Source organism: Panthera pardus, unplaced genomic scaffold (genome assembly GCF_024362965.1).
Source record: "Panthera pardus isolate Hobbes unplaced genomic scaffold, ASM2436296v1 HiC_scaffold_13, whole genome shotgun sequence".
Taxonomy (NCBI): Eukaryota; Metazoa; Chordata; class Mammalia; order Carnivora; family Felidae; genus Panthera; species Panthera pardus.
The window spans coordinates 105,344,598-105,371,148 of NW_026526688.1; the positions used below are offsets into that span (position 1 = coordinate 105,344,598).

Here is a 26,551-nt window from a genome sequence, read left to right on the forward strand (position 1 = left end):
AGAGACTAGTGGAAAAGACTGGGGGACCGTGGAGGTGGAAGGGGGTGCTGAGTGCTTCCAATCACACTATAGGCACCTCTAGTGTGCTGATATGCCTGGGCTGGTTCCTCATTTTCTCATGGATGTTAGAAAGTTTGTCAAAAAGACAACGTGTGCTTACCTTAATAGGAGGAGGCTGAAACACAGGAGGAAGAGAGTGCTGTATAGCTCTTTGGTTTGTTGAGAGTATAGCTGCAGAGAGTTCAGTAATACTTTGAAAGGCCCCCTTCCCTCTTCTACTTCGCAACAGTCTTAGCGGTGAAATGTTATAGGCTGTGGTCTAAGTCTAAAGGTATAATGGATCTTAGGCCAAGAGTGAATTCATTCTTCTTCTAAGGGAGAATGTGAATTGTTAATGTTCACTTGGTCAAGCTGTGCTTTCATCTATAGCTTTAAAATGCTTTTATGGTAGAAACATCTATTTATACACCACTTTCCCTCGCCAAAACCCTTTCTGCATACTTGGTCTCAGGAAGTCTAAGGACAGGTCCTAGAACACTAGCAGCTAGGAATATCACAAAACTAGTCCATGGTGAATTTGAGACAAGTCTTGTCCACACAGTTCAATAAAAGACACACACACCCCTTTTTCTGACTTCAATGGGACTGAAATTAGTATAGACACTTTTGAAGAACGTATTAATTATCTAAACTATATGTTCCTTCATTCTTTAAGGGCTATGGCTTGGAGCTTATCAATTCTGCAACTAATAAGGACAACACCTTAGGTCTGCATTTTTTTCTTCCTCATGAAGAGTCATATATTTTGTGCCATTTCAGTTTCTTTTATCACTTTGAGGCTCTTTATAAAGTGCTTGTATTATTTAGCAGGTAAATAGGTAAACACTGATATTACATTGCTAATTCTAATTTTCCAATTCAATAAGGAAACACATTTTGTTTTTGGTTCCACATAACGAAAAAAAATAACACTTTTGAAATGATTAGTATAATAATTAAAATGTATGTGCTATGCACCATCCTTCTAATTTTGCAGAAAACATTCCATGTCACCTTTAATTTTCTCACATTCCTTTCAATTTTCCTAATAATTCAAATAGGGAAAATTGAATATTTTTCATAAGTGGTAATAATGAAATAAAAGAACTTGATTAAAAATATTTCTATTAATTACATACTTTTAATTACCATATCCACAACCTTTTCCTAGATCAGATGCTCTTTGATCTCTCTTCGTAGGAAAAAAAGTATGGTAAAGTCTCCCTTACCCGAGTTAGTTAGGGAGACCTATCATCCCAGTTTGCCTGGGACTCAGTATTAGCACTGAATGCTCTCAGTCCAGGGAAACCAGGGTGGTTGCTCACCCTAACTCCAGTTCTCCCTCCATCTAATTTCTCTTCTTGCCTTCACATCAAAATTTCTCCACTGAGTATTCCACACTCTTCTTCTCCATGTCTTAACGCTCCAATTTACTCCTGAACTTGCTGCAACTATGCCTCTGCCTCAATGGTTGCATTCCCCTGGAGTTTGCCAGAATCTCCAATAACCTCCATCTTTTACCAAGGAGACTTGCCAGTCCTTACCTCAGTGGCCTCTGCTGCTGGATTTTATACTGCTGATCACACCCTCCTTGAAGTTCTTTATCCCCAAGGCTTATATAGTAGTCTGCCTTACCCATGGGGGACACATTCCAAAACCAACAGTGGATGCCTGAAATTGCAGATAGTACCAAACCCTATCTATTTTTTTCGTATACATACATCCCTATGATAAAATCTAATTTATAAATTAGGCACAGGAAAAGATTAACAACAATAATACAATAGAATAATTATAAAAATATACTGCAATAAAAGTTAGGTGAATGTGGTCTCTCTCTCTCTCTCTCTCTCTCTCTCGCTCTCAAAATATCTTATTGTACTGTCCTCATCCATCTTGTGATGATGTGAGATGACAAAATGCCTAGCAAGGAGATGAAGTGAGGTGAACGAAGTAGGCATTGTGATGTATGTTAGGCTATTACTGACCTCATGACCTTAAGTCAGGAGGATCATCTGCTTCCTGACCATGGTTGACTGCTGGTATCTAAAACTATGGAAAACAAAACCACAGATAAGGGAGGACTACTGTATAACATCATGGTTTCTTAGTCTCTGATACTATTCTTTTTGACTCTTATTAATGAGATCATCTCTCTCCACTTGTTTTCTGAAAGATGCTTTTTCTTAAGATTCCATACTCAGTCTTCGTCCCTTATTATTCTATAAACCCTTTCCCTGGATGATCTCACATACTTTCATGCTTTGAGCCCTTCCCTAGATAGAAACTATACTTGCTATCCAGACTTCTCTTGTGAGCCAACTACCTGCTAAACATCTGTACCTGTATATCTCAGAGGCACTTCGATAATTTAGCATTTTTAATATGGCCTTTTAATTACCTTCACTATGATCTTCTTGCTCTCTCCTCTTTGTCATTGTAATAACCAACTATAATTCACCTATGCTAAAATTTTAATGTTATCCTTGATTATATTCTTTTTCGTCTCCACTGATCCAGTAAGTTGTTCAATTTTAACTCCTAAATAGTTCAATTGGTCCTTCTCTCTCCATTCTTTATCATTTCCTAGTTTCAAGAAATTTCCTTTTGTCTGAAATATCACTGCTATAGCCTCCCAAATCATCATATTTCTCTAGCCTTGCCTCAAAATCCTACTTAATAGAACTTAATAGTTTCAGGTACATAGCACATAGTATAGTGTTTCCCACAGCATTACTTATATAAACCCATGTAGACACCTTTACTATTGTATTTACCACAAGCAAACTATTACCTACTTATCAGCGCCCCACACCCACACCCAAGACTATAAACTTCTTAAGAGAGGAGTAATGCTTATTTACCTTTGTATCCCCAGTGTGTGCCTCTGTGCCTGGCATGTGGTATGGCCCAATCAGTTACTGAGCAGGTAGATGGTCAACCCAATCACCAACTATGTGCTTTCTGGGCTTTATTACTATCCTTCCCCCACCCTCTCTTCTAAAGGAATGGGGCTATGGCTTATGATTCTACCTACATATTATCAAAAATACTTCACATGTATATGCTTAATAACTAGTTACAGAATGAATAAATGAAAGAAAGGAAGAAAGAAAGAAAGAAAGGAAAAATGTTTAGACTCTCAGGGTAACTGCATACAATGAATTAATGTTTTGATGCTCAATCACAGATATAACTTACAAGTAGTTTAAAAGCTCAAATAATTCTAAATATACTTTCCTTTAAGCCTTCAGATTGGTTAGAAAATATATTCACACATAAATGAGAAATTCATTAAATATTTTGTACATGCTGAATTCTTATTAAATGTGTTCAATTGTAATGTGTTTAATTTTTTATACCCCTTAAAAATGGCTTAACCTTGAGAGTACTAAAGGCGTTTTATATTTTGTATAACTTTAGGGATATAGTAGGTTTGCATATAAAACTCAGAGATTTATCTAGCACATGTTTAAATGGCATAAGAACATATCTTGCCAGTTTTAAAGAATTATACTTCAGAAATAAAACTTTAAAAACATTTTTATCATAATATTTTGAAATGAAAATATTGGAAGAGAATTATATACTGTTTGTAATTTTCAAGTGCATAATGTTTAAACTACTAACTTGGTTTTAATTTAGCTACAATTTTCAAAGCATATTTCATAAGACTTAATGAAAAATTAGGTACAACTTCTTTATTAATTCATTTTTATTGAGTTAAAAAGAAGAGTCTAAAATATTGTTAAAAATATGGATTTTTTTCTTTTCAGTTTTCACACACTCTTGTAACATTTAATGGTCCCTCTGGTATTCTTAGCTCATTTAACTAGTGTGATGAACATTACTATTATTTGCCAGATGTATAGTGTCTATAGAAAAGAATGCAGTTTTCAAGATTTTTTTTCCATCTGATTTAGTCCTTTGTATTTTACCAGAAGGTCAAAGCTGTACAGAATTTTAAAAAATATGTATCAAAATCTCTCCTTTTACTTTTATGAGAAATCATTATGCAGTACAAGGAAGATAGAAACCTATAGTATTTTGAGTGGGAAAGTAAGATAAGTGTAGATTATTTTCATTTTAAATTTTATTAACATTAAACAACCCATTGTTTATATAACACAATTCATTCACAATAATCAACTATCTTCAAATAAGTGTTTTCTATTTAAGGGCAGTAGTTTTACACAATAAAAAAATTGAATAGCATTTAAATGAAGCATAATGGGCTTCATATATGTACCAGAAGTGTTCAATGAATTCTGAAACTTAATTTAAATCCTTATGTTTATATACGAATAAGTAAGCTTGTATATTCATAGCTCTCCATATTTAGTAGTGCTGATTTTCAGTTTCAAAAAAATATAAGAGAAAATGAGTTGCACATTTGACTTCCAAAAATATCTGAACTTGCTACTTATGAGATATTTAATTCTTGAAAATTTGTGGGAGTATTTATTTTCATTAAAACAAATTCACTTTGATTTCATATTTAAATGAACTAAAGTCTTAGTAAGAGTTTTCTAAGGTAGATAGTTTCTGGAAAGTTAAGTAAACAAGTTGGTTTTTACTCTAGTTTTACATACACATAGAAAAACACTTCAGGATCCTGCCACACTCAATCCTTTAGCACAGCTTTCATTTTTCTTAATTCAGAGAGAAATAGCCCTATATCTCAAATATAGCTGAGGGTAGCCAATTCATCCCAGTTTGCCTAAGACATTCCAATAAAATGAAAATCCCACGTCCTGGGAAATCCCATAGCCCCAGAAAATCCGAGACAGTTGGTAAACCTACTGAGAGATAACCTAAACTTTGAAACTTTGAGATAAAAAGCCTTACCTTAACGTCATTGGTGTTCATTCTTGTCCCCTCCTTTCCCACAAAAATATCATCAATATCCACAAGAATATACCTGTCCAAGGACAGTGTCAGCCTGTTTCCTGACAAGAAGGAGACAGCATCTATGAAGATGAGCTTGTGCAACCAAAAGTTCAAGTTGTTGCCAAAAAAAACTCTTTGAATTCCATCATGAAGTCCCAAGTCATGTATGACAGTGGCATAAAAAGCACCTTTAGAGATAGGAGGAGAAAGGTTTTCTGGGGTCTTTACTTTGGCAAATATTACCGGTTGGTAGGCTGAGTGATTAATCTGGAACACTGTCCAGTCAGTTCCAGGTAAAGAACCTTTTTCAAGTTTGGAAGATTTGGTCACACGAAGCAATGGAGAATGAGGATTAATACAACAATCTTTTACTGCAAGATTTCCGTATATGGAAAAAGGGAAACCTTTTAACTGAAAGCTCTGTGAGCTCTTCTCACTAGTTTTGTGGAATCCAATGACAGCCACACCATATTCCACACAGTATTTATCTAACAGGCTTCGGTTCCAAGAGTCCATGTTTATATACTTTAATATATTCTCATAAATAACGAGAATATATTTGCCTTTAGCTTTTTCTATAAGTGCTGGGAGATCCCCCTTTCCAGGAGCAATTTCAATGTGATACTGGAATCTACTCGATTCTAGAATCATAATTATGTCTTGACCAAGTGATGAGTATTGGCTCTCCACAAACACCAGGACTGTGGGGTCTGTCTTCGGGGCATCAGAAAGCTTCATTGTCTTGACTTCCATGAGCCTGTATGGTGGGTGCTGGAAGTCCCCACAGTCTACTTCTGACATTAGCTCAGAGGGTTCATTTTCCTGTTTGTAGCCACTGTACAGGTAATATGCAGAAATAATAATGCTCACCATACAAAATGTGGCAAGCAGAATAACAGTCCTTTGAAAGTGTCTGTGAAGCTTCATGATAAAACTCATGCTGTATATGCTTTCCTCAGACTGTTCCAATAGAAGCACCATAAAAAAGAAGAAAAGATGGTGTTCAGCTACTTTTCCAGTCTCAGTCGATAGTTTATGTCACCATTGCAGCGCATTTGTATCACTTGATCAGGACTCACAGAAAATATAGTCTGAAAAGCAGAATAAAATAGAATAGGATATCATACATTCATTCTGCAGCATTAAGTGAGCAAGGTTTTGTCCTGCTGATTGGCACAAATGGCAAGCTGTTAGGCAGATGGACTGGTGTATATGGTTGGTAAGAAAGCCTTTTTGTTTCTCCCATAGTGTATGGTTAGCAAGAAAACCTCTTTTTCTTTTGCCCAGATCTGGATGAGGACACGGGAGGGACAGAAACAGGAAAATCTCTATCCTTTGTATAGAAAATACACTGGGCTAACAAGAAATTTCCTTTTATTCGTCGAGCTTTGCATCAAACTCTGTAATATATAACTAAGACCCCAAAGAGGTCACTGGAGCCACACACTGCCACATCATGTAATGCACACACACTGCATATGTATTTAACTACATATACTGAAAATTCAAAGAAGTTTGGACATATTTCATTAAGTGCTCCAATTAAGACATTAGATTCTGATTTTTGGAAAAGAGCTCATTAATTACATGAAAAAAGTACTATATAAGTGTTTTTTTTTAATCAATGAAAATAACTAAAACTTCATGAAATACCTTGTCATGCTATAGTTTCGAATCCCTTTAAAGTCTTACTAATCTTAGAAAAATGTAGTAGCTTTTGAAAGATAACAAGAAAGAAAAATGAGGGCTTCTTAGAGCAGAAGTTTATTAGAGTCTTATGGTCCTGGAAATATCATAGAATACAAAAAAAAATGATTAAGAAAGGTACTATCCATAAGGCAGGCTGAAAGGGTTCACTGCACCTCTACCTCTTATTAATTGTGTCACTTTGGCCCCAGTACCTTCTAAGTAAAATTATAACGTTAGAATAAATGATCACCAAGAACATTCTGGCTCTAAGATCCTGTGATATTCACCCATGAAATTAGCGGCGAACAGTACTTTGAATAATATATGTTTATCTTTATGAATAATACATTCTGGAGTATAACTGTAGGATGTTTGTAGGATAAATAGGATACTTATAAGTAGGATATTTATCCTGTAAATTATATATTGTAATTATTCATTCAAATGTTTAGGGTACCTATGTCATTCATTCAAATATTTATGGGATAACTATATTTCTATTTAAAACATAAATGGTCAACATAGTGAATTTTTAAAGCGTCCAAAATTATAGATACAGTAACTAGCATGACAATAATATATGGTTGCTGATTAGAGACAAATGACTGTAATGAGACAAGAAAAGAGACCATGGCAAGTGGGGAAGGCTATATCAAGGGGACATAGGATTTGGGTAGAGCCTTGAAGGAGGAGGGTAATAAAAGTAGGCATCTGAGATAGAGGAAACTTTATAGAGGCAGGAGTGAGAACCATATTGGGCAAGGAATACTGATGAGGAGTGGAAGGCAATGGTATGAAATACCTAAAAAATAAATTTTCACAGAGTATAGGTAACTCAGGTTATGCAGAGATTTGATAGTGCAGAAATTCATGGTTGAGAAAACCCACATGGAACCTTTATACTTTCCTGATTTGGAGAATAACATGAGAAGCGTGAGATTTTTCAGGAAAATGAACTGATAACCAATACATGGAAGATATCCTAGAGCACTGTCAGAGTCAAGGCTGGCAAGCCAGTGCAGGCTCATTTCTCATAAGCCAGCCACTGTTAGTGATCATAGGTCAGGAAGAACGTGGGAAGGGACAAGTCTGAGGGACACTGCAAAGAAAGAAGGAGCAGAACATGTGGGTCTGTGGTACACCACCACTCTGCCAAGTAAAATGCCATCAAGTGATCTGGCATGCTTGAAAATAAGCCTAATATAAAGGATAACATTCTGCTCTTTTAAACATTCTAGTGTAGATGTAGGTATAATTTAAGCAGATCAAAATTACCAGGACAACTGAGAGTTTCCATTCTAATTGTAGTTATTTCATTTTGAAAAGTAATTGCACTTTAAAAGTTACGTACATACTTATAAATAATATAATATTCTGGAGTATAACAGCAGTATACAAAATCTCACATCTTTCTATGCCTCCATTTCAATTTTAGCTGCGGAGTGTTTTTGAATAGATACAAAATGTATTACCACATTTTGCATTTCAGATAGCAGTGTTTCCTAGTTTGTTCTTATTGTCAGAAGTGAAGGCATGTAACTCATACTAATCTCATCTGTGATGAGGCAAAGTGGTGAGGAGTATTTGCTCTCAGTATGTAGGATGGGTATGAGGAACCTATCAAAGCTACCTTCTCCATTAGCAAATAGGAAATACTGAAAGACATCTCTTTTCCATTAACCTCTTCAGGTTTCCTCCTGAAGCCAAGGGTATTCCAGTGTATGGCTCTGAGGGTAGGATTTGGTCTAAGATATTTAAATGGATACATTAAGATTCTCTAAGTTTCATCTAAACCTTTTTGACAGCGTATCTCATTTTGCTGTGGCCGAATTTGGTCTCTAGTACAGACTCTTAAAAGTTACGGTTCTTACTGCAACCTCATCCACCAACAACTACTTCCCATTCTCTGTATGTCTGTTAGCTATGAAAATCTCAGAATGGACTGCAATGTTGCTGTCACTCCTTTTGCACGGGATGACGCTGTAGCAGCTTCTCCTGAGCCCTTCACTTGTGGGGCATCACCAGGTGGGGAAGACAGGTACATGTGGAAAACTAAGCCCCTCCACACAGTTCCCCTGTGAAATCTTCTCAGATGGAGCTGACCCTCCAAACTTGGTAAGACCAGCAGTTACACATGGCCATTGTAGAAATGATATCTTCTTTGCAATTCTTGACAACTATTGTAATTAAAATGTTGTTTAAAGTCAGTCTCCCTTGTCTAACTGTAGACCCTAAGAGAGTGGAGATAAGGCCTCTTTTGTCTATCATTGAGCCCCTAGTGCCAGGCACAGGGTAAGCACCCAATGACTATTTGTAGAATCAGTTGAATACAATGGCATATTAACCTTAGAAGTTAATTCGACACTTCTACTTTATTCTAATGTCATAATTTATATTTAAAGTTACACATTACTATTAATATGATTATAATTATCTATACATTAGCTGGATTTAATGTCTTTTTTACTTAATACTAAGAAAATATAATCATACCATCCTAACATAGGATAAAAAAAGCCACTATGGTAGATATTAAATCTGAACCCGCCCAAAGATACCAATCAATTGATTATTCTGCAATCAGTCATTGGGAATTTGTTGAACACTCACTTTGGGCTTAGTGCTGTATTAGGTGCAGGAGACACCACAGAAGTAGTATTAAGAATTATTCTTGTCTGCAGAAGCATGGTCTCCATTGGGGAACATGACTTGTGAAAAAACAGCCAACACTATGTTTCACATACTAGGTAGTGATTTATGCTGTACAGACTATGTTTGTTACAAGTTTCAAAGCAAAGAGCAAGAAAGATTAATGAAATTTAGGAAAGCAGTTTTTAACAGTGATGGTGCTTGAGGGGGGCATGGCGTGATGAGCAAGATCTGGATATGAGAATGGGATGAACGTGTCAGGAAAAATACCTGGTGAAGGGTGTGCCTGGCTGGCTCATCAGCAGAGCATGGGACTCAATCTTGGGGTCATGAGTTCAAGCTCCACATTGGGTGTAGAGCTTATTAAAATACCTGGCAAGGTTGGGGCACCTGGGTGCCTCAGTCGATTAAGTGTTTGACTTCTGCCCAGATCATGATCCCACAGTTCATGGGTTCAAGCCCCAAGTCAGGCTCTGTGCTAACAGTGCAGAGCCTGCTTGGGATTCTCTCTCTCGCTGCCCCTCCCCCACTGGTGCATGCACACATGCTCTCTCTCTCTCTCTAATAAATACACACACACACACACACACACACACACACACACACACAAATACATATATATAAATAAAATAAATAAACTTAAAAAATACTTGACAAGTTTGAAGAAATGAAATAGTTACAATGTTTACCTGAGAGTGAGACTATAATAAGATACTATGTGTTGGGGTGAAAACAGAAATAAGACTTCATTCAAGGAGTCCTGCAGATTAATGAGTGTCCTTAGAAAGGGCTGTGAAGCACAAAAGTGTCAACTTAGAAATAGCACTAGATGTGTCTGAACAGAAAAGAGACAATAAAAATCATGTTTACAGAGGATTAGTGTAGCAGTAGTATCCAGAATGGACAGATAGCACTCACATGAACAGAGAGAGTATATGCTATATTGTAGAGTGAAGAAGGGGATGGAGTCGAGATCCCCAGCTAAGGGGCTGGTGCACAATCCAGGTGGAGAGTGGTGCATGTCCAGACTAAGGAGGTTATCAGGGGGAGTGAAAATGAAAAGAGATGGGAGAGAAAAAAAAGAAAGGATTATTGATAAATTATGGTTGGGGGAGTAGGGAGGCTTGGGGACTAGAAGAATAAAAGTGCCAGAAATAGAAACACAAAAGCGAAGAGTGGAAATTGGCATGAGCTAATGATGTGCAACTAAGGTTCAGACAGGTGACTGAATGATGCACAGGGAGAGAGAGCAAAATCACAATGTTCTATAAAATAGCTGGATGTTGACAAAAAAGACAAGGAAACATTTGAAATTAATGGGTCATAGGCACATCTGGATATGCTACACAAACTCAATTCCTGAGGAAAGCCTTTCCTGACCAACTCTACCCTTCCTCCTTTAGACCAGATACCCAGATTATGTAATCTAATTACAATTACTTTTTGTTTGAGGCCTTTATCACAACTCTTACTAAATATTATTAGCAACATTATTTGCTTAATGTCTCTCTTTCCAAGGGTATAGGGTTTGTGTCATTCCCAGTAATCTTTCAAACAAGAAACAGGATAAACAACATTTTTAAATGCCAAAAAAGAGCAAGACGTGCTTCAGTATAGTGATGATTGTATTCTTGAAGTGTTCTCACAAAAATACACTGGAAATTACAGACTTGCATGGTCTGAAAGAGTTCCCTGAATGACTAAAGAACAGACACACCAGCTTCCATGTCAGAGAGTTTCCATGGACACAACTGTCTTTACAAGTACAGAGCTGACCATTGTGGTTGCTTTGGGATGCCTATTCAACCTATGATGGGGAATATGCTGAATGACCAAGGAAGTGTAAATTAAATTTAGAAAATCAACAAACCACTTAGGCAGGCATTGCGGAATAGAGCAGATACAGGAAAGCTGAAAGGTTGGACTGGTTAGAAACATCACCACTTCATCAGGATTTCCTATGAGGCACACCAAAGGAAATCACATCATATAGGAAGGTAGAATTAATAACAACAACACAGCCAAACTAGTGAACACTTACTACATGCCAACATGGTGTTGGGCCCTTTAAAAGTTAAGTAACCTGTCCAAGATGCCACCACTCATAGAGGTTGAACTGAAATTGGAACTCGACAGTCTGCATTGAAGATGCCATACACCTGGGAAAGCAACTGCAGCATGCACGTTTGGGAACATGTAGCAAATGGATACTGGGTAGTTATTATCTTGAGATGCTGCAGTTTCTGCATATGAAAATGGGGGTACTTGAGGTACCTATTAATAGAGTTCTAATGAGAATTATGAGATAAACTACAGAAAGCTCTTAGAAAACTGTCAGACACATAGAATGAATATATTACATGTTACCTGTGATGATGATGATGTTAATGATGATGATGATGATGATGATGATGATGATATTGATGATGATGATGATGATGATATTGATGATGATGATGACATAAATAACATAGGAAATGTGAAATATCTGAAGATGGCCAATTAGAATTCACTAAGAATTTTAAAGGGACAGCTACAAGCATTCCAGTGTAAGCAGAGTTGTGGGAGATATAGGAAGTCCACCTTTGATGTAGGAAGCTAAAGTTAGATGGGTCTCAGAACAGAGGAAGAGACTCAGTCAGAGGCATAACCCAGCATCATGTTCATCCTTGGGCTTCTTCTCATTCCTCCCCATTACCCCAGATGAACTTACGCACTCAATGGCTTTCACTGCCATCCATGCTCCAATAAGTTCCAAATGTTTAAGTCCACCCTCCTTCCTCTGAGCTTTAGGATTGCAAATTGAACTATCAACTTGATATAACAACAACTCACAGTAACTCTATTCTTTCTCATTATATGGCAACCACTGTTTAGCTCTACTGGAATTGTGTCACAAGAAAACTCAACTTATCTAAAATTGAATTATGATCTACTGTCTAAAATTGTCTTCATCTCCCTGCAACCATGTAGTGCCTTATCCTTGACACCTTCTTTTCCCTCACCTCGGCTCATCTACATAAACCCAAGTCCTCTCATTTCCATTTCCCAAAACTCACCTCGCCTCTTCAGTACACTTCTCTCCTTTCTGAGGCAATGTTCTTCTCACTTGAACTACCACAACAGCTAGCCTCATCATAAACACTCTTGGCTCCTTTTATACTTTTCTCAGCCCAGCATCAAAGCACAAATCTGACTGATTCTTCCTAGCAGAAAATGTATCCATGGCTGCCTATTTCACTTACTGATTAAAATGCAAATTTCTATACATTCCCCACAAGACACTGTGAGGAATGCTTCCAACTCTTACATCCCAGGTCTGATTCAAGGGTGTGCTTCCCTCCAAGTTCCAGGTAAATTGGAAGAGACAGCCTCTTTTCTGACTCAGCGTCTTCTCACATGCTGTTCTCTTTGTCTAGAAGTTTTCTCCCATTTCCTCATCTGGCTCCATCCTCTAGAGCTCACAGCTCTAAGCATAAATATTCCTGCCTCGCAAAAGCCTCCTTGATTCCCCAGATCTGTTGTGTCTCCCCTTTACACCCTGTCACATCACCATCTAGTTTACCTCTGCAGCATATCCAATACTTAAAATTAGTCATGTGCGACTGTGTGCATTTCTCCATAGGTTAGAAGCATCTGTAAGTACCTGTCCTGATCACCTCTATATTCTTGATATCAATATAGTGACTGAAGTAAGAACATCCCACTGAATTGTTAAATGAGTGAGAAAAGAGCCTGCACTAAATTTTACAAATAGTAGCTGCATTCACAAACTAGAGTAGTCAGTAAGTCCAACCATCTTCCATGAATGGGTACCTCCATCAATCACATTGGCCTCAGTCAGGTGATAATATAAACACTGTGAATGGCAGCAGCCACTTTGTCCACAGCTATAAATCAGTCACATCCAGAATACACCTTTCATTGAATATTACTCAAATATCTATTTTTCCCATTCTGATATTTTTTTCAGAATTCAGCATGTCTGGGGTTGTTTTGCAATGCATCTGTTTTTAAAAAGGAAAACACCTGTTTTCTACCAAGGAAACTTTAGGCATTCTTTAATTATATGCCATTAACAAAAGGCAGAGGGAGAAATTATTTTTTGGAATTATAAGCAATTCCATATACATACTGAAGAACTGAATCTATGCACACATGCATGTTGCAAAATATTACAGTATCTGCACAGTGACACACCTACTTGTCACTCTGTAACCTATCCTTTCTCTTCCACTAACACCCACCATTATCCCAAAGTAAAAATCAATTTCTAAATGAAATAGAATCACGTTGACGTTGGCAGTACAAGAAATGTGAGAAAAAGATTGCCATCTGGAAAATGAGTATTAATAACTGAAGAACTTCAGGTTCTAACATAAATGAAAGATATTTAAAAGATCTTGACAACATTCTCTTTTCACAAAATTAACTGTATTTTATGGTGTTGAAAAATGCATTGGGAGGCCTCAAACACATTACGAATTTGCTAAAAGTAATTTAGTAGTATTAAAAATTGACAAAGAACATGCTCTTCTCTGGGAAAAAAAAATGTGTGAAATTGTGTCATGTTAATTGAACCCCGCTGTGGTAGGCAAGGCAGATGCTGATTTGCATGGAGTACGACCAAGAATACACTCTGTCTCTAGAACTGTGGTTTTACTTTAGGATGGATAGGCAAATAGCTGCACTTGGGGGCATTAGTTTTGTTTGATACATTAAATGGAAAAGTGCTGTTCTATTGCCATTTTCCCTCCTTCTTTGTATTTAGAAATTATGAAGGAAAGGATACTTTTGTTCCCCTCTCTCAGTGCTGTGCCATCCAGCGAGGTAACACAAGAAAACGTCCCCACTACTGCTTGCCCTTTGTTCTGTCTGTATGACTTAAAGGAGAAAATGTCTCTCAAATCCCCTTAAATTGAGCTACAATGTATGCAGCAATGTATTCCTGCCTAATCGCAGGGCATTATGACTACTGCCGATGCAGCTTTCAGGATCTAATACAACCTTTGTCATTTTTATTCTTCTTCAGAGTCATGGGAACAAGATTATTAACCAAGTCTCTCCTTGTTTGCCTGCATCATAAGATGTAAAGTTACAGATGAGCTTTTGGCTATGTTTTAGGGTGGGTTATATGAACTGGAGAAGCAAAGGCAGCCAATCTGCAGAAAGGATAATGCAAAGAGAGCAGAGAGGAGCAATGAAGAAATATAATAGGGAGACCTAGGAAATCTGAGGTCCTGGTTCTATTACCCTCTATCCTATGGAGGCATCAACAAAGAAGTCAGATAAATTCTTCCGTTGTTACCCTAGGCATCTTTTAGAACAAGTGACACTCAATCCAATTGGTATATCACGGGAGAAGAAAGAAATCACCTAAACTGGACCATCTATACTCCATTAGGGAAGGCACCACCTGTAATGGTCTTGGGCACTGGTTTAAGCATGACACAATAATAGGTGCCAAGTAAGTATCTCTTGAAGGAATAAATGATCATTTCATATGTAGGAGTACGTAAGGGTAGAAGTGGTAGAAATGATTTGAAGTGGTATGTGAATTGCCTCTGTTATATCAAGAGGCATATCAAGCACAAATACTTGAAAACATAGAGATAATATAGTGATTAAGAGCATGTGCATTGAGCCAGACGCAAACTGAATCCCATTTTTACCATTTGCAAGGATATGATCTTAGAAAGGTAACTTCTCAGTGTCTCGAGTTCCTCATTTATGACATGGAAATAATTAGAGCTTCTACCTCAAATAATCTTTGTGAAGATTACATGAGCTAAAAATTAGTATGTCAGTGCTTAGAACAGTACCTGGTACAAAGTAACCATTCTAGCAGTGTTAACTGTTATTTTTAAAAGTTTCATATCTATTACTAAATATCTAGACAACAGTACTAATCAACAAGTTTTGTATTATTCTTTAATTTTTTTCACGTCTGTTTGTCCTATCTTTCAGAACAATTTTCACAGTGTTGGACAACAAAGAAGACAGAAAACCATCTCTGAGAACATAATTTTCCAGGTAAGGGACCAAGGCCCAGAGCTAGCAAGAGGGGTTGTACATCTCTCATGGCAGAACCAGACCTAGAATTTATATGGTGCTTCATGTTATTCTGAAACATTGTAACCTAAGGAAAAAAAAAATTGAAAACGCAGTGTATGTAAAATGAATACCCATCATTGAGAAGCTAAAATGTTTTAGTATAAGACTTTAATATTTGATTTGTAAGCTCATGTTTGGCAATAGGTAATCAAGAGTTATAGCCCTCAGGAGGTGCCTAGGTGGCTCAGTTGGTTAAGCGTTGGACTTCGGCTCAGGTCATGATCTTGTCGTTCATGAGTTCAAGCCCCATATAGGCTCTGTGCTGACAGCTCAGAGCCGGGAGCTTGCTTTGGATTCTGTGTCTCCTTCTCTCTCTGCCTCTCCCCTGCTCTCTCTCTCTATCTGACATAAATAAATATTAAAATTTTTTTTTGAAAAAAAAAAAAAGAGTTTCAGCCCTCAGTAATGTATCGGAATTTTTGTGAAATAATTTGTTATACACATTAATTATAGAGAAGCCTGATTTTTTTTTTGTTATGCAACTTACATAAAATTGATGAAGAATGTTTAGAGTAACATGAAGGTCCTTTTGACATCCCAGACCTAAGGATATAGTTTTTATTAAGAACAAAGAAGCAAGAAAACAAACAAACAAAAGAAACCAATTGGTTTTCTACAACCAATTATTGGGCACTCTAAGAAAAAAAATTCCATTATAAAACAATTTTGAGCATTTTTCAAACTAATTATCATTATAATGTAAGCTGTTACTTTTGTGGCCTGGCAGCATTCTCTAATCTGGACAGGTCCTCAGAGGTCAGCCATGTCAGTGCAAATATGCTCGTCCTCAACAGCCACAGCACAGGAGACCGAACTTCTACTGTTCTTTCCTGTTGTCTAAACTGTTAAGTAATTATAAATCCAAGACATTCATTTAGTTGAGAATAGTGTTTTTTATCACCAATTCTATTTCTCTGTTTTTATAGTGCATATATACCACAAAGTATTTAAATATCATTTTCTTTGACTATATTTTATACCTCAACATATACATACTTAAGCTTAAAAGTTGGCACTAATCACTAAAGAACAGTTAAGACTTAACCAGGTTTCAAGGAAGTCACTTTAAGATTCCCTAAATTGAAAGAAAAATTTGTCATTTCTTTATGGTTTTGAAATTCTGAAATAGCAAGTTGACCACTGAATGTTTAGATTCTAGCTCATGATAACTTCTTCAGTAGAATATATATGGTCCAGAAAAATGAACCTCAAGTGCCTGGTTATCTCTTCCACAGTATTTTTTTTTCCAACAAACCTTTCAGTTACACCACAAATTACTGTAATAACTTGCTGTTATCTTCAGAAATAATACTTTCCTCAAGAAAATCTACTGAAAGAGAAGGTATACCAAACTCAACTGAACTAAACTATAACAAATCTCTCCAAAAAAGAGATAAAAGTTTTATCTAAAAACATTTTAGTAACCTAAGAATCCTTCATTCTAAAACCTATGAAGAAATTAATTCATGTGACCAATTTAATAGCAATATTTACTTATACAAAGAAAGAAGACTTCTGTTTTACCATTAGAACCATAAAGAAAAACAATAAAAATATGAGAGATGGTAGATACTGGGTTAACTGGAGAAAGAAAGAAAAAAAGAGCTTCTGTTAGGGCAAGCCTCTTGATATGTTCAGTACTATTTTTCAGAAGAGTCTCTTTCAAATTTAATTTTGAAATCTCCTTCTCAAATACAATATTAATAGGACACTATAGTTGAAGAAAAAGGGGAAAATGCCCTTCAGCTGAATATCAGATGTCTGAGAGTTTGCCCTCCATATCATTCTCCTCTACGCTGAATAGCATTGTTCTGTAGTTGACAATATGATATTATCTAAGCACAAAGAAAAAGTGGGTTGGAGATCAGTTTCATATGTATCTCAATATTTGATTTCTATTTTACTCTAGTATGAAGATGTAGCTGTTTACTTAGGAGTGATTTCCTCAAAACTCTTCCCAGATTACAAATGTTGTACTTCAACGTGTATATAAAGAATATGAATAAAATTTCAACTTTAAATGAGTTTGAAGCTTAAATAGTTTCCAGATATTAGAAGAACTAGCTGGAAGATGAGCTTAAGTAAACCTCTTAAAGAATTTTAACCGGGTTCTTTTTTGGGGGGGGGGGGGAGTGGACATATTAAATGGAAGATACATGTATTTTCTTTTAGGGTTTCTATATTCAATACATAGGTTGATAATTTCTTTCCAGTTGCATCTAATTTTATTAACTATGTAATTTTAAATAATATTTATAAAATGAATTCCATCAAATAGAAAAGAGTGAGTATCATTACTGTCTACACAGGTAGTTATAGTTTAAATCTCTATAGTTTAAATCTCTAGTCCATCAAGCAATAGACATGGATTCTGTTTAACAATTTTGATGCAGAATAATTACAACTTGTTTGTGGAGATCTTTAACAATTATAAAGGATCATCTCCTTGATACTTCAATTTTACTTAAGGGAGAGAAGCTTTAAAATTACCTCAGAATGATAAGATATTTCTGTGTCTCATTTAACTTAATTGAAATACTCTATTTCTTCCACAAGAATAAAATCAGGCGCTTGTTTAATCCTGAAATTCTTAGATTAATTGAAAACAAAGTTGCTATCTCTTACCCAAAGCCCTCATATTATGGGTGAGCCGTTAATGGATAGTGTAAATAAACAGATGCACTTACCTGGAATGAGAGTTGAAAGCGCTGAAAATGCTTGCGAAAGTTTCAATGGATATAAAGGAAACTGAACAAGCAGCATCCACTACCAACGGCTCAGGCTGTTGGGCTTCACAAGTGGCAACAATACCAGTTCTGGCCCAGTGCTCTTGTGTTATGTAACATCTTATTAATATTAGCCATCAAACTGCTACCAAGCTGGTGAGGCACTAGAGGGCAAGAGTGTCACATGCAAGACCCGTCGCCAAGGGACAGGCTTTGGTACCACTTCGGGAAGACAGATGCTAACTAAGCTGATAAATAAAACGATGCCTGAACGCAACAGCAAACTTGTAATGTTCCTCAAAGAATATTTTAAATGTCAATTTTCTGACTAGCTGAAGAGTTAACAGGTTAATAAATATACATAAGCAAATAACCACACCCTGCAAAACTTTCGGGATTATATTTATAAACCTACAGTCAGTCATCCAGGAGGCTATTTTTTTTTCATTGTCTAAATACACTTATTTAAAACAGAAGAGGAAAGGCTAATTAAATAAAAACGAGGTAAACGGTTTCAGGACCCCTTCAAACCGCGAGAAACTTGTCCGGCTCGAGGGTGCCACCTCCGGAGTCCGCATTGCAAGTCGCCCGGGTCGGGTGTCCGGGCGAGGACCGGCCCCCTCAGTCATCTGGCGATTACCTCGGGCTGCAGCCGTCCGCGGGATCCTCCTTCCCGGGGTCCTCGGCCTCGGCGACTCTCCGGGGCGGCCCCGCGGTGCGGGCGGCGTCCGGAGGCTTCGCGGTGGCGGGAGCCGGCCGGGGGGTGGAGGGGGGCGACGCAGACCGCCCTTCCCTCGCCCGGCGGGGGGTGGTCCCCGCGGACGCCGCCGGTGGGCGACTCGGCTGGTCCGGAGCGCAGGCGGCGCGGGGAGGGGAGCGGCTGCGGGGCGAGCGTGGCGGGCGCGCCGGGGACTCGTGCGCTCGCTCCGACGCGCACCGCGTCCCCGGGACCCGCCCGGCCGCGCCGCCGCCGCCCTCCCGCCGCCTCCCCGCTCCCGGCCCGCGCGCGCGCCCGCCCGGGGAAGGGGTGGGGACGAGGGCGGGAGCCCCGGGCTGGAGGCGCCTCGGAGCGCCCGCCTCAAGCCGGGGGTCGACTCTCCGGATCCGTGTGCCACACTCTAGGCGCGCGGATCCCGGGCGTCCCGCCCCTGGCGGCCCGTTCCGACGGCCCCTGGTGGCAGAGGGTGGAGGCTGCCAAGGATGAGACTGGTCGCGCCTCCTGGGAAGTGGGTGCGAATCCCTGAGGCGTCTCCAGGAAGGTGGGGGCGCACTTGCATCGTCCCCTCTGGTCTTGGCGTCTGTTGGTGACCTGACCTGGCAGCGTGTGGCGGTTGGCTTCCAGGTTGTAAACCAGAGTTGTCTCTGTTTGCCAGCTTTCTGAAAGGCCATGTGTTCCAGCTCCTGAAGACAAGTGGAAGACCAACAATTGAAACAAAATTTTGGGTACAAGGTGTGAGGTTACGCTCCTTCAAAACTAGAGTTTGATTAGGAGCCTCAATCGAATGAATTTTTTAAATCTCATTTTGATCCACTAAACGTGGCAACATATGTGAGAGTTTATTAAGTGGGGATGGTGGGGGTCTTCTAACGGTTACTTGTAGTGGCTGTCTGTGATCTTGTTTTCCAGCTACTCACACCTCTTTATGGAAACATTTAGCCTGTTTATTTTGGCGAGTCCAACCACTGCCTCACCCTTTAGCCCACCTGCTTCAGGTAAACACCTACTCTGACCCACTGGGTGACCGTTACTCAGCTCTGATCATTGGAAGTGTTATGTCTTCCTAGTAGCTGGGATTAGTTTACAGAAAGGTATGTGACCAAGCCAGGCCAATCAGAGACAGTAAAGGCACCATCCAGGGACTTTTTTTTTTTGCCATCCCTCCCCCCACGCCCGCCTAAGGAAGTGGACTGCCTTCTATTTGGACTTTGCAGAATGATATGTGAGCTTGGAACCTCTTGTGCCCCCGTAATGAAGTTTGAAAATGAAGCTAAATGAGGAATGCCTGGAAGTTGGAGAAAAGTTAAACCCAGATAGGGCTATATAAGCTCTGAATCCAGATACAAGATCGCATCTTGTTTTTCACTTTTCAAATATTAATCAATATATTCAGTTTTGCTTTAAGGCAGCTTGAGTTGAAATTTCTGTCCATTGGAAATGAGAGACCCAAATGATACAGAAATTAAACATTTGGGCTGTTTATTAACTTTATGAGGGCATTTGGACCTTTGATTAGATATTCCCATGCCCTGAAAGAGTCAGAGTGGAATTTTATTTATTTATTTTTGTTGTTTGGTTTTGTTTTTGAGAGAGAGAAGGAAGAGAGAGCAAGCGAGCATGTGCATGCAGGGAGGGAGAGAGAAAATCTTAAGCAGACTCCACACCCAGAGAGGAGTGGTCCTGGGACTCTGTCTTACCACTGTGAGATCATGACCTGAGCTGAAATCAAAAGTCAGGCGCTTAACCGACTGAGCCACCCAGGTTCCCCGAGTTAGTTTGGGATTTTAGAAAGCTGGAAAGTTGTATATCCTTCTTGCTCTAAATGACAGAGAGCTTATAGAAATGACTGAACCCTTTACTGGTTCTGGTAGCTTACAAAAATGTCAAGATGATAAAATTCTTTGGCCATATGACATGTATTAGATTGGTTTATTTTTAAAATTTTTTCATTAGTGCCCCCACTTTGTGCCTTTCGGGAATTTTAAGACTGTGGATTTATTTTTTTTTGTACTCCTTTTCAAAAAAGCCTGCTCTGTTATCTATATGATATTTCATCTGTAGCATATATTTATCATTTCAGTTATCAAAAAAATCATTGAACATTTATGAAGTGACTCTGGGAGTACAGTAGTATTTTAAAAATAAAAGAAAAGCAAAGCAGGAAACTTCCCTGCCTTTCAGTGTATTGATGTGGGGATAGGAGGCCATACTCTTCTATAAGATTTTAGGAAATAGATATGACTCATGATTCCATACATTCTGAATGTTTCCAGATATGTAGTTAAATTCAGAAATGTCATTCACTTCTTTCTTCTTTTTTCTTCCCTGCACAAAAACAAAGCAAAACAAAACAAACAAAAAAAACAAGATCAAGAAAACTTCTACAGAATAAGATATTTAGTATTTTTATGCTTGTATTTTGGCATTTTCTTTAGCTAGATGTGATGGAGGCACAATCAAGTTTGTCGATGCTTTGGGGAAAACTGCTACCTTCATGGGTGACTGCTACTTCCAACCATCCATCCAGAAGTACAGATACTTTAGGGTTATGCCATCTTTTCCTATGAGATAGTTAAATCTTATAGCCCTATTTCAGAAATTCCCATCTGTGCACATATGACATTTAGGTCACTGTAGTAGCAGATCGATATGCAGCCTATATTTCCTTTCTCTTCACTTGCCCAGCAGAAAGGCAGGGAAGGAACAGATAGCTGTGTCAGCCATTGCCCCCTCTAGCCTTTCCTTCCTATCTTCTTTCCCTAACCCAGGAACATTAAGGCCAGGAAACAGTTTTTCCTCCAGAGAGACTTTCCAATTTAGTGTAATGCTAGTTATAGACAACAAAGACTCTCTAACAGTGGATGAGGCAGCGGTGAAGAAAGCAGTCTGATCCGAAGCCTCACATTTGTAAAGCAACTCAAATCATCTCCAAATGAGCTGATATCATATTTAAAAAAAAATTTTTTTAAGTTTATTTATTTTGAGAGAGAGCGAGAGAGCAGGGAAGGGGCAGAGAGAGAGAGGGAGAGAGAGAATCCCAAGCAGGCTCCACACTGCCAGCACAGAGCCCAATGTGGGACTCAATACCACAAACCGTGAGATCATGACCTGAGCCAAAACCAAGAGCTAGAGGCCTAACCAACTGAGCCACCCAGCTGCCCTGAGCTGATACAGTATTTTTTAATGTGCCAAATGTGTTAGTGTAGACTTTAAGGATATGCCACAGTTTTTGTAGCCACCTTTAGCTTATCTATTACTACTATTTACATGAATACCAAGGACCTCAAAAAATGGAAGTTCAGGCTTCTAGCAACCTCCAAGAAGCCTTGAGACAATATGAAATATTTTTGTCAGACCCACAGCTTCAAATGCAAAAGAAAGAGTCTGTAAACTAAATACCTATAGAAACCATTAAAAAGAAGAGAAAAACAAATTATGCACTTTTGTAAGTTGAAATAATTATTGTATTTGATGACTCTGGAATAAGGCTTTGAATCACAGTGACAGAGATTTAACAATTTTTAATAGGTTAAAAATTATTTGTATATTTTGATAGGTCTTTGGCCTTCATCTAAATGCTTCTATGTGGAAAGTGATGATTATAAAAGAATTTTGGGAATGTCATTTCAATTTGCATTCGTCTTCTATTTTTCAATGTCTAAATTAAAGCAATATATTATTCTAAGTAGTTTTTTAAAATGCAGATGTTTATAAAGAGCACATCAGTATTTCTGACATAAAATAGCTAGTAAATATATCACTTTTCTTGAAAAATATCCAGCTTGGATTTATAGTAATTAGTGACACTGTTCAGCTGTTGGAAAGTCAAGGCATGAAGATTTAAAAGAAAGTGTATTCTAGCTGGTAGCTGCTAACTCAGCTCAAAGAAGTGTACCCCAACTCTATTTATTATCTCAAGAGATGCTAAAGTGAAAATATATCAAAACCAAAAATCTCAGCAAAATGATTGGTTATGAGAAAAGGAAATGGAAGGGGTATCAGGCTTCTTGGAAGCCACAGAACGATTAATTTTACCTGCTTCCAGGTCTCCTTGCAAACACTGCCTGTGAAAAGTATACAAGGTTGAATTAGTGGTATACAGATCTCATTTTATAGAACAGCGATTTAAACCTTGGTAGACTAAGTTAGAGCGCTGCTTCTCAAACTTCAGTGGTACAGCATTCTCCTCTGGAGGGCCTAATAAATCACAGGTTGCTGGGCCCCACTCTCAGAGGTTCTGATTTTGTCAAGGTGGGTGGGTCCTGAGAATCTGCATTTTAACAAGTCCCCAGGTGATGCAGATGCTGCTTATCCGAGGCCACACTTTATGACCCCCTGGATTGGAACATTATTGAGAACACTGATTGTCTTTATGTGGTCTGTAACAATGAGCATCTATTTCTATATGTTAATTTGGTTTTCAAAACTACCTGTTTTTATGTTACTCATAATAAATATATAATAAAGTCAGTATTTTAATTGGTCCTCCATACATTCATTTAGGTAAACTATCAAAAAAATTTTTTTAAGAAGAAGTAGCAAGGTTTAGAAACAGGCAAATGGCAGCTACACTCTTATCTCCTTGAGGGCTGCCTCCCTCACTATTTCATTTTGTGTTTTTCACTGCCCCAGGTAGAGTCTTGCACAACAGTGATCATTTAAAATACACTAAAGAAGAGAAATAAGTTATTTTCTTAGTCTAATAGGTAATGTTTTATACTGTCCTTGATAAAGGAAATAATTTTATCCTGTCATTAAATTTTTTTTATTCTGTAGCCAAAAAGTACCTCTACTCATTATTTTCCATCAATTCTGTTTAATTTCAAATACTTTGTCCTTAGAAATAGTTTTTTCTCTATATGCAAGTAGTTTAAGTTCTTCTGTGCTGGTTATAACGTTTGTAGAGTCAATCACAAGCCCAGGGTGATGACTGTTTGGCAGTGTAAACATATTCATATCTATAGGTTTACTGTAAACTGTTGAAATAACTGCTTTTTGTTCCATCTTAATGGGGAAATACAAGCAGTCATCAAACTAAAGAACATGCTATGTGAGTCTTCAAATCTATCTCTTAATATTCGGGCAGGACCAAACATCATTCAGGTGTTTCTTTGAACTAGCTTGCAACATTAAAACATCATTTTATAGTTTGGCCTCATGCCATGTAGTATAAGACAGATTCACTGTGAGAGCATAGTGGGTGATTCTTCTCTCAAATTGTGTGAAAACAGGCTTCATAAAGACCCCAGAATATATTCCCTTCCATTTTAGGATGATGTTTCTCCATTACATCTGATCCTTTGATTTCAAGAGGTTGAAGAAAATAATAAATATTCAAGGAGTAAGAGTTGTATGAATTAATTTTGTTTTGCTCCTCTGAAAGAATGTCTTTGAAATAGTGATATGAGAAGTTGCTAGAGAAAAGAGAAATAGCAGAGAAAATTGAGATGCCCTGTACCTTGTGGATTGACAAATCCAATATTTTTAGGCTTGAGGCTTTTTGACTTCTCCACCAAACATTTGAATTAGAGAACTGTGGGTATAAAAAATGAAAATTTAATTGGTAAGGGGAAAATTTATGCATATACTTTTTCTCCCTCAGACATGAACAAGTGCCCTCAGTAGTATAGAAGAAATGAAAATGGAAACTCTGTTCACCTGGCATTAAATTTAAGTGTTGCTTAGCATCTTTCGCATTCTGAGAGAAAAGGTAGTATATGCTGTCATTCATTTTTCTTAAAATCAAACTTAAAATCAAATGCATACACTTAGATGAATGAAATTACAGACACCTAATAGTTAAGTGCAAAGTATTTTTCTCCAAAGTTTCATTTTAATCGTTGGGGGATTCATGAGCATTTTATTTTTCCTCTGTAGGATACCGTGCAGCCCTCTGGAAAAGATAAATTAAGTATTGTTTGGACAAATGAATCCAAATCTTAAAATGTTATTTTTCTTAAGGTGTATGTAAACTTTGTTTAAGAATTAACCTTTGAGGGGCACCTGGGTGGTTCAGTCGGTTAAGTGACCAACTCTGGATTTTGGCTCATCGTGATCTCTTGGTTTGTGAATTCAGGCCCTGGGTCCACGTTTGCACTGACAGTGCAGAGCCTGCATGGGATTCTCTCTCTTCCTCTCTCTGTCCTTCCCCTGACTCACACATATGCTAGTGGTCTTCTCAAAATAAACATTAAAAAAAAGAATAACTTTTGAAAGACTCCATTAGTAATTGTGCCTATAGTTTTAATTTAATTTAATTTTAGAGTGAGAGAGAGAATGATCAGGGGAAAAGGGCATAGGGGACAGAGAGAGAGAGAGAGAAAGAGAGAGAGAAGATCTTAAGCAGTCTCCACACTCTGCGTGGGCTCGATCCCACCACCATGAGATCATGACCTGAGCTGAAGTCAAGAGTTGGATGTTCAACTGACTGAGCCACCCAGGCACCCCATGCTTATAGTTTTATATATAAAATATACATTTAGAACTTAATCCTCTTGTTGATTAGGGCAGGGCATAAGGTTAGCAGAGACTCTCTAGAGTTCTAAACCTTGTGATAACTTCATATTTATGCAAAGAAAGATTTTTTAAAACTTGGTTAAAGTGCTTGGAGTGGTAACAGGAATATTTTTCATTCAAGCTTCACTACTCTGGGAGCAACAGTTTTCTGGCTCTTATGAATCTTAACTGTAACTCAATATAGAAAAACTATTGTTTTTCAATATAAGATAGAATTTAAACCAAACAAAGCCAGGAAAACCATATCAATTTAATTTATATTACTTTACAAATAATAAACTATATCTTATCATTCCTTGAAGCCAGACTTAGTCATTTTATGGATGTATCCACCTGTGGCTGTTTTTCAGATCCTTTGCCTAAGAACTTAACCATTTGGACAAATAGTAATAATAGAACCTCTGCACAAAAATAGCAACAGAGATGATAATGAGACAGAAAACATGATGAGCACTTGCCACATGTTGCAACTGTGTATATGGTGTGTCTTGTAGCCTGTATAAGAGGTCAACAAAGTATTATTATCATTGTGTACAAGTAGAAAACCAGGTTTAGGAAGTGAAGTAATTTAAGTTCGAAAGTCTATACACTGTTGGAGACCTTTGAAGTAGGTTAGGTGTAGGGTAGGGAGGAGAGAGAGAAGAAAAGTGATGATAGAGATATAATTCTACAACTTAGGCTCTTTTCATTATACTGTGATGCTTTCCCAATGGATTAGTTATGCTTAGACCATCAACAAATATGTAAGGGGTATGTATGTACTTGTATATAATATGCTCAGAAATACAGTAGTGAGCTGGACCCTGAGCTCCTGACTTTCACATTATTATTACAGAGCTATTATTTCACAATTAGTTTAATTACATTACTTATAATTATTACAATTAAGTGCCTCAATGAAACATACTGGGCAATGAGAGTGAATATCAAGCAACTTGACCTAGTCTGGGGAGGAGTAAGGGCATGTAAAGGGTCAGAGAAACTGACTCTTTAGGGTTTTGGTCTCTGTGGGACTGACTTTTAGTGACTCATGACATTTGGCCTAATTTCTTTCTTTAGTTCTCCAGAAAAACAAAATAAAACAAACAAACAAAAAAAGCAAGAAACAAAAAACCACAGTCACAGCCACAGAGGGTCCAGGGTAATAGAGAGTGAAGGGTGGAGAGTGTACATGAAAGAGTTTAATTTCTATAATCCAGCAACAACTTGT

At 37.8% G+C, this 26,551-nt stretch overlaps 1 protein-coding gene across 1 annotated transcript in view; it reads right to left on the reverse strand.

Moving 5' to 3' along the window:
• The window catches only part of LOC109248590 (bifunctional heparan sulfate N-deacetylase/N-sulfotransferase 3), a 182,764-nt gene extending 164,548 nt beyond the window's left edge, over nt 1-18,216 (reverse strand). The window contains exons 1-2 of the mRNA XM_053901285.1: nt 18,069-18,216; nt 4,888-6,020 (exon numbers count right to left, since the gene is read on the reverse strand). Of these exons, the coding sequence (XP_053757260.1) occupies nt 4,888-5,910 (1,023 nt within the window). The 5' untranslated portion in view covers nt 5,911-6,020; nt 18,069-18,216. The remainder of the gene's footprint in view (nt 1-4,887; nt 6,021-18,068) is intronic.
• Nucleotides 18,217-26,551: the final 8,335 nt, after the last annotated feature.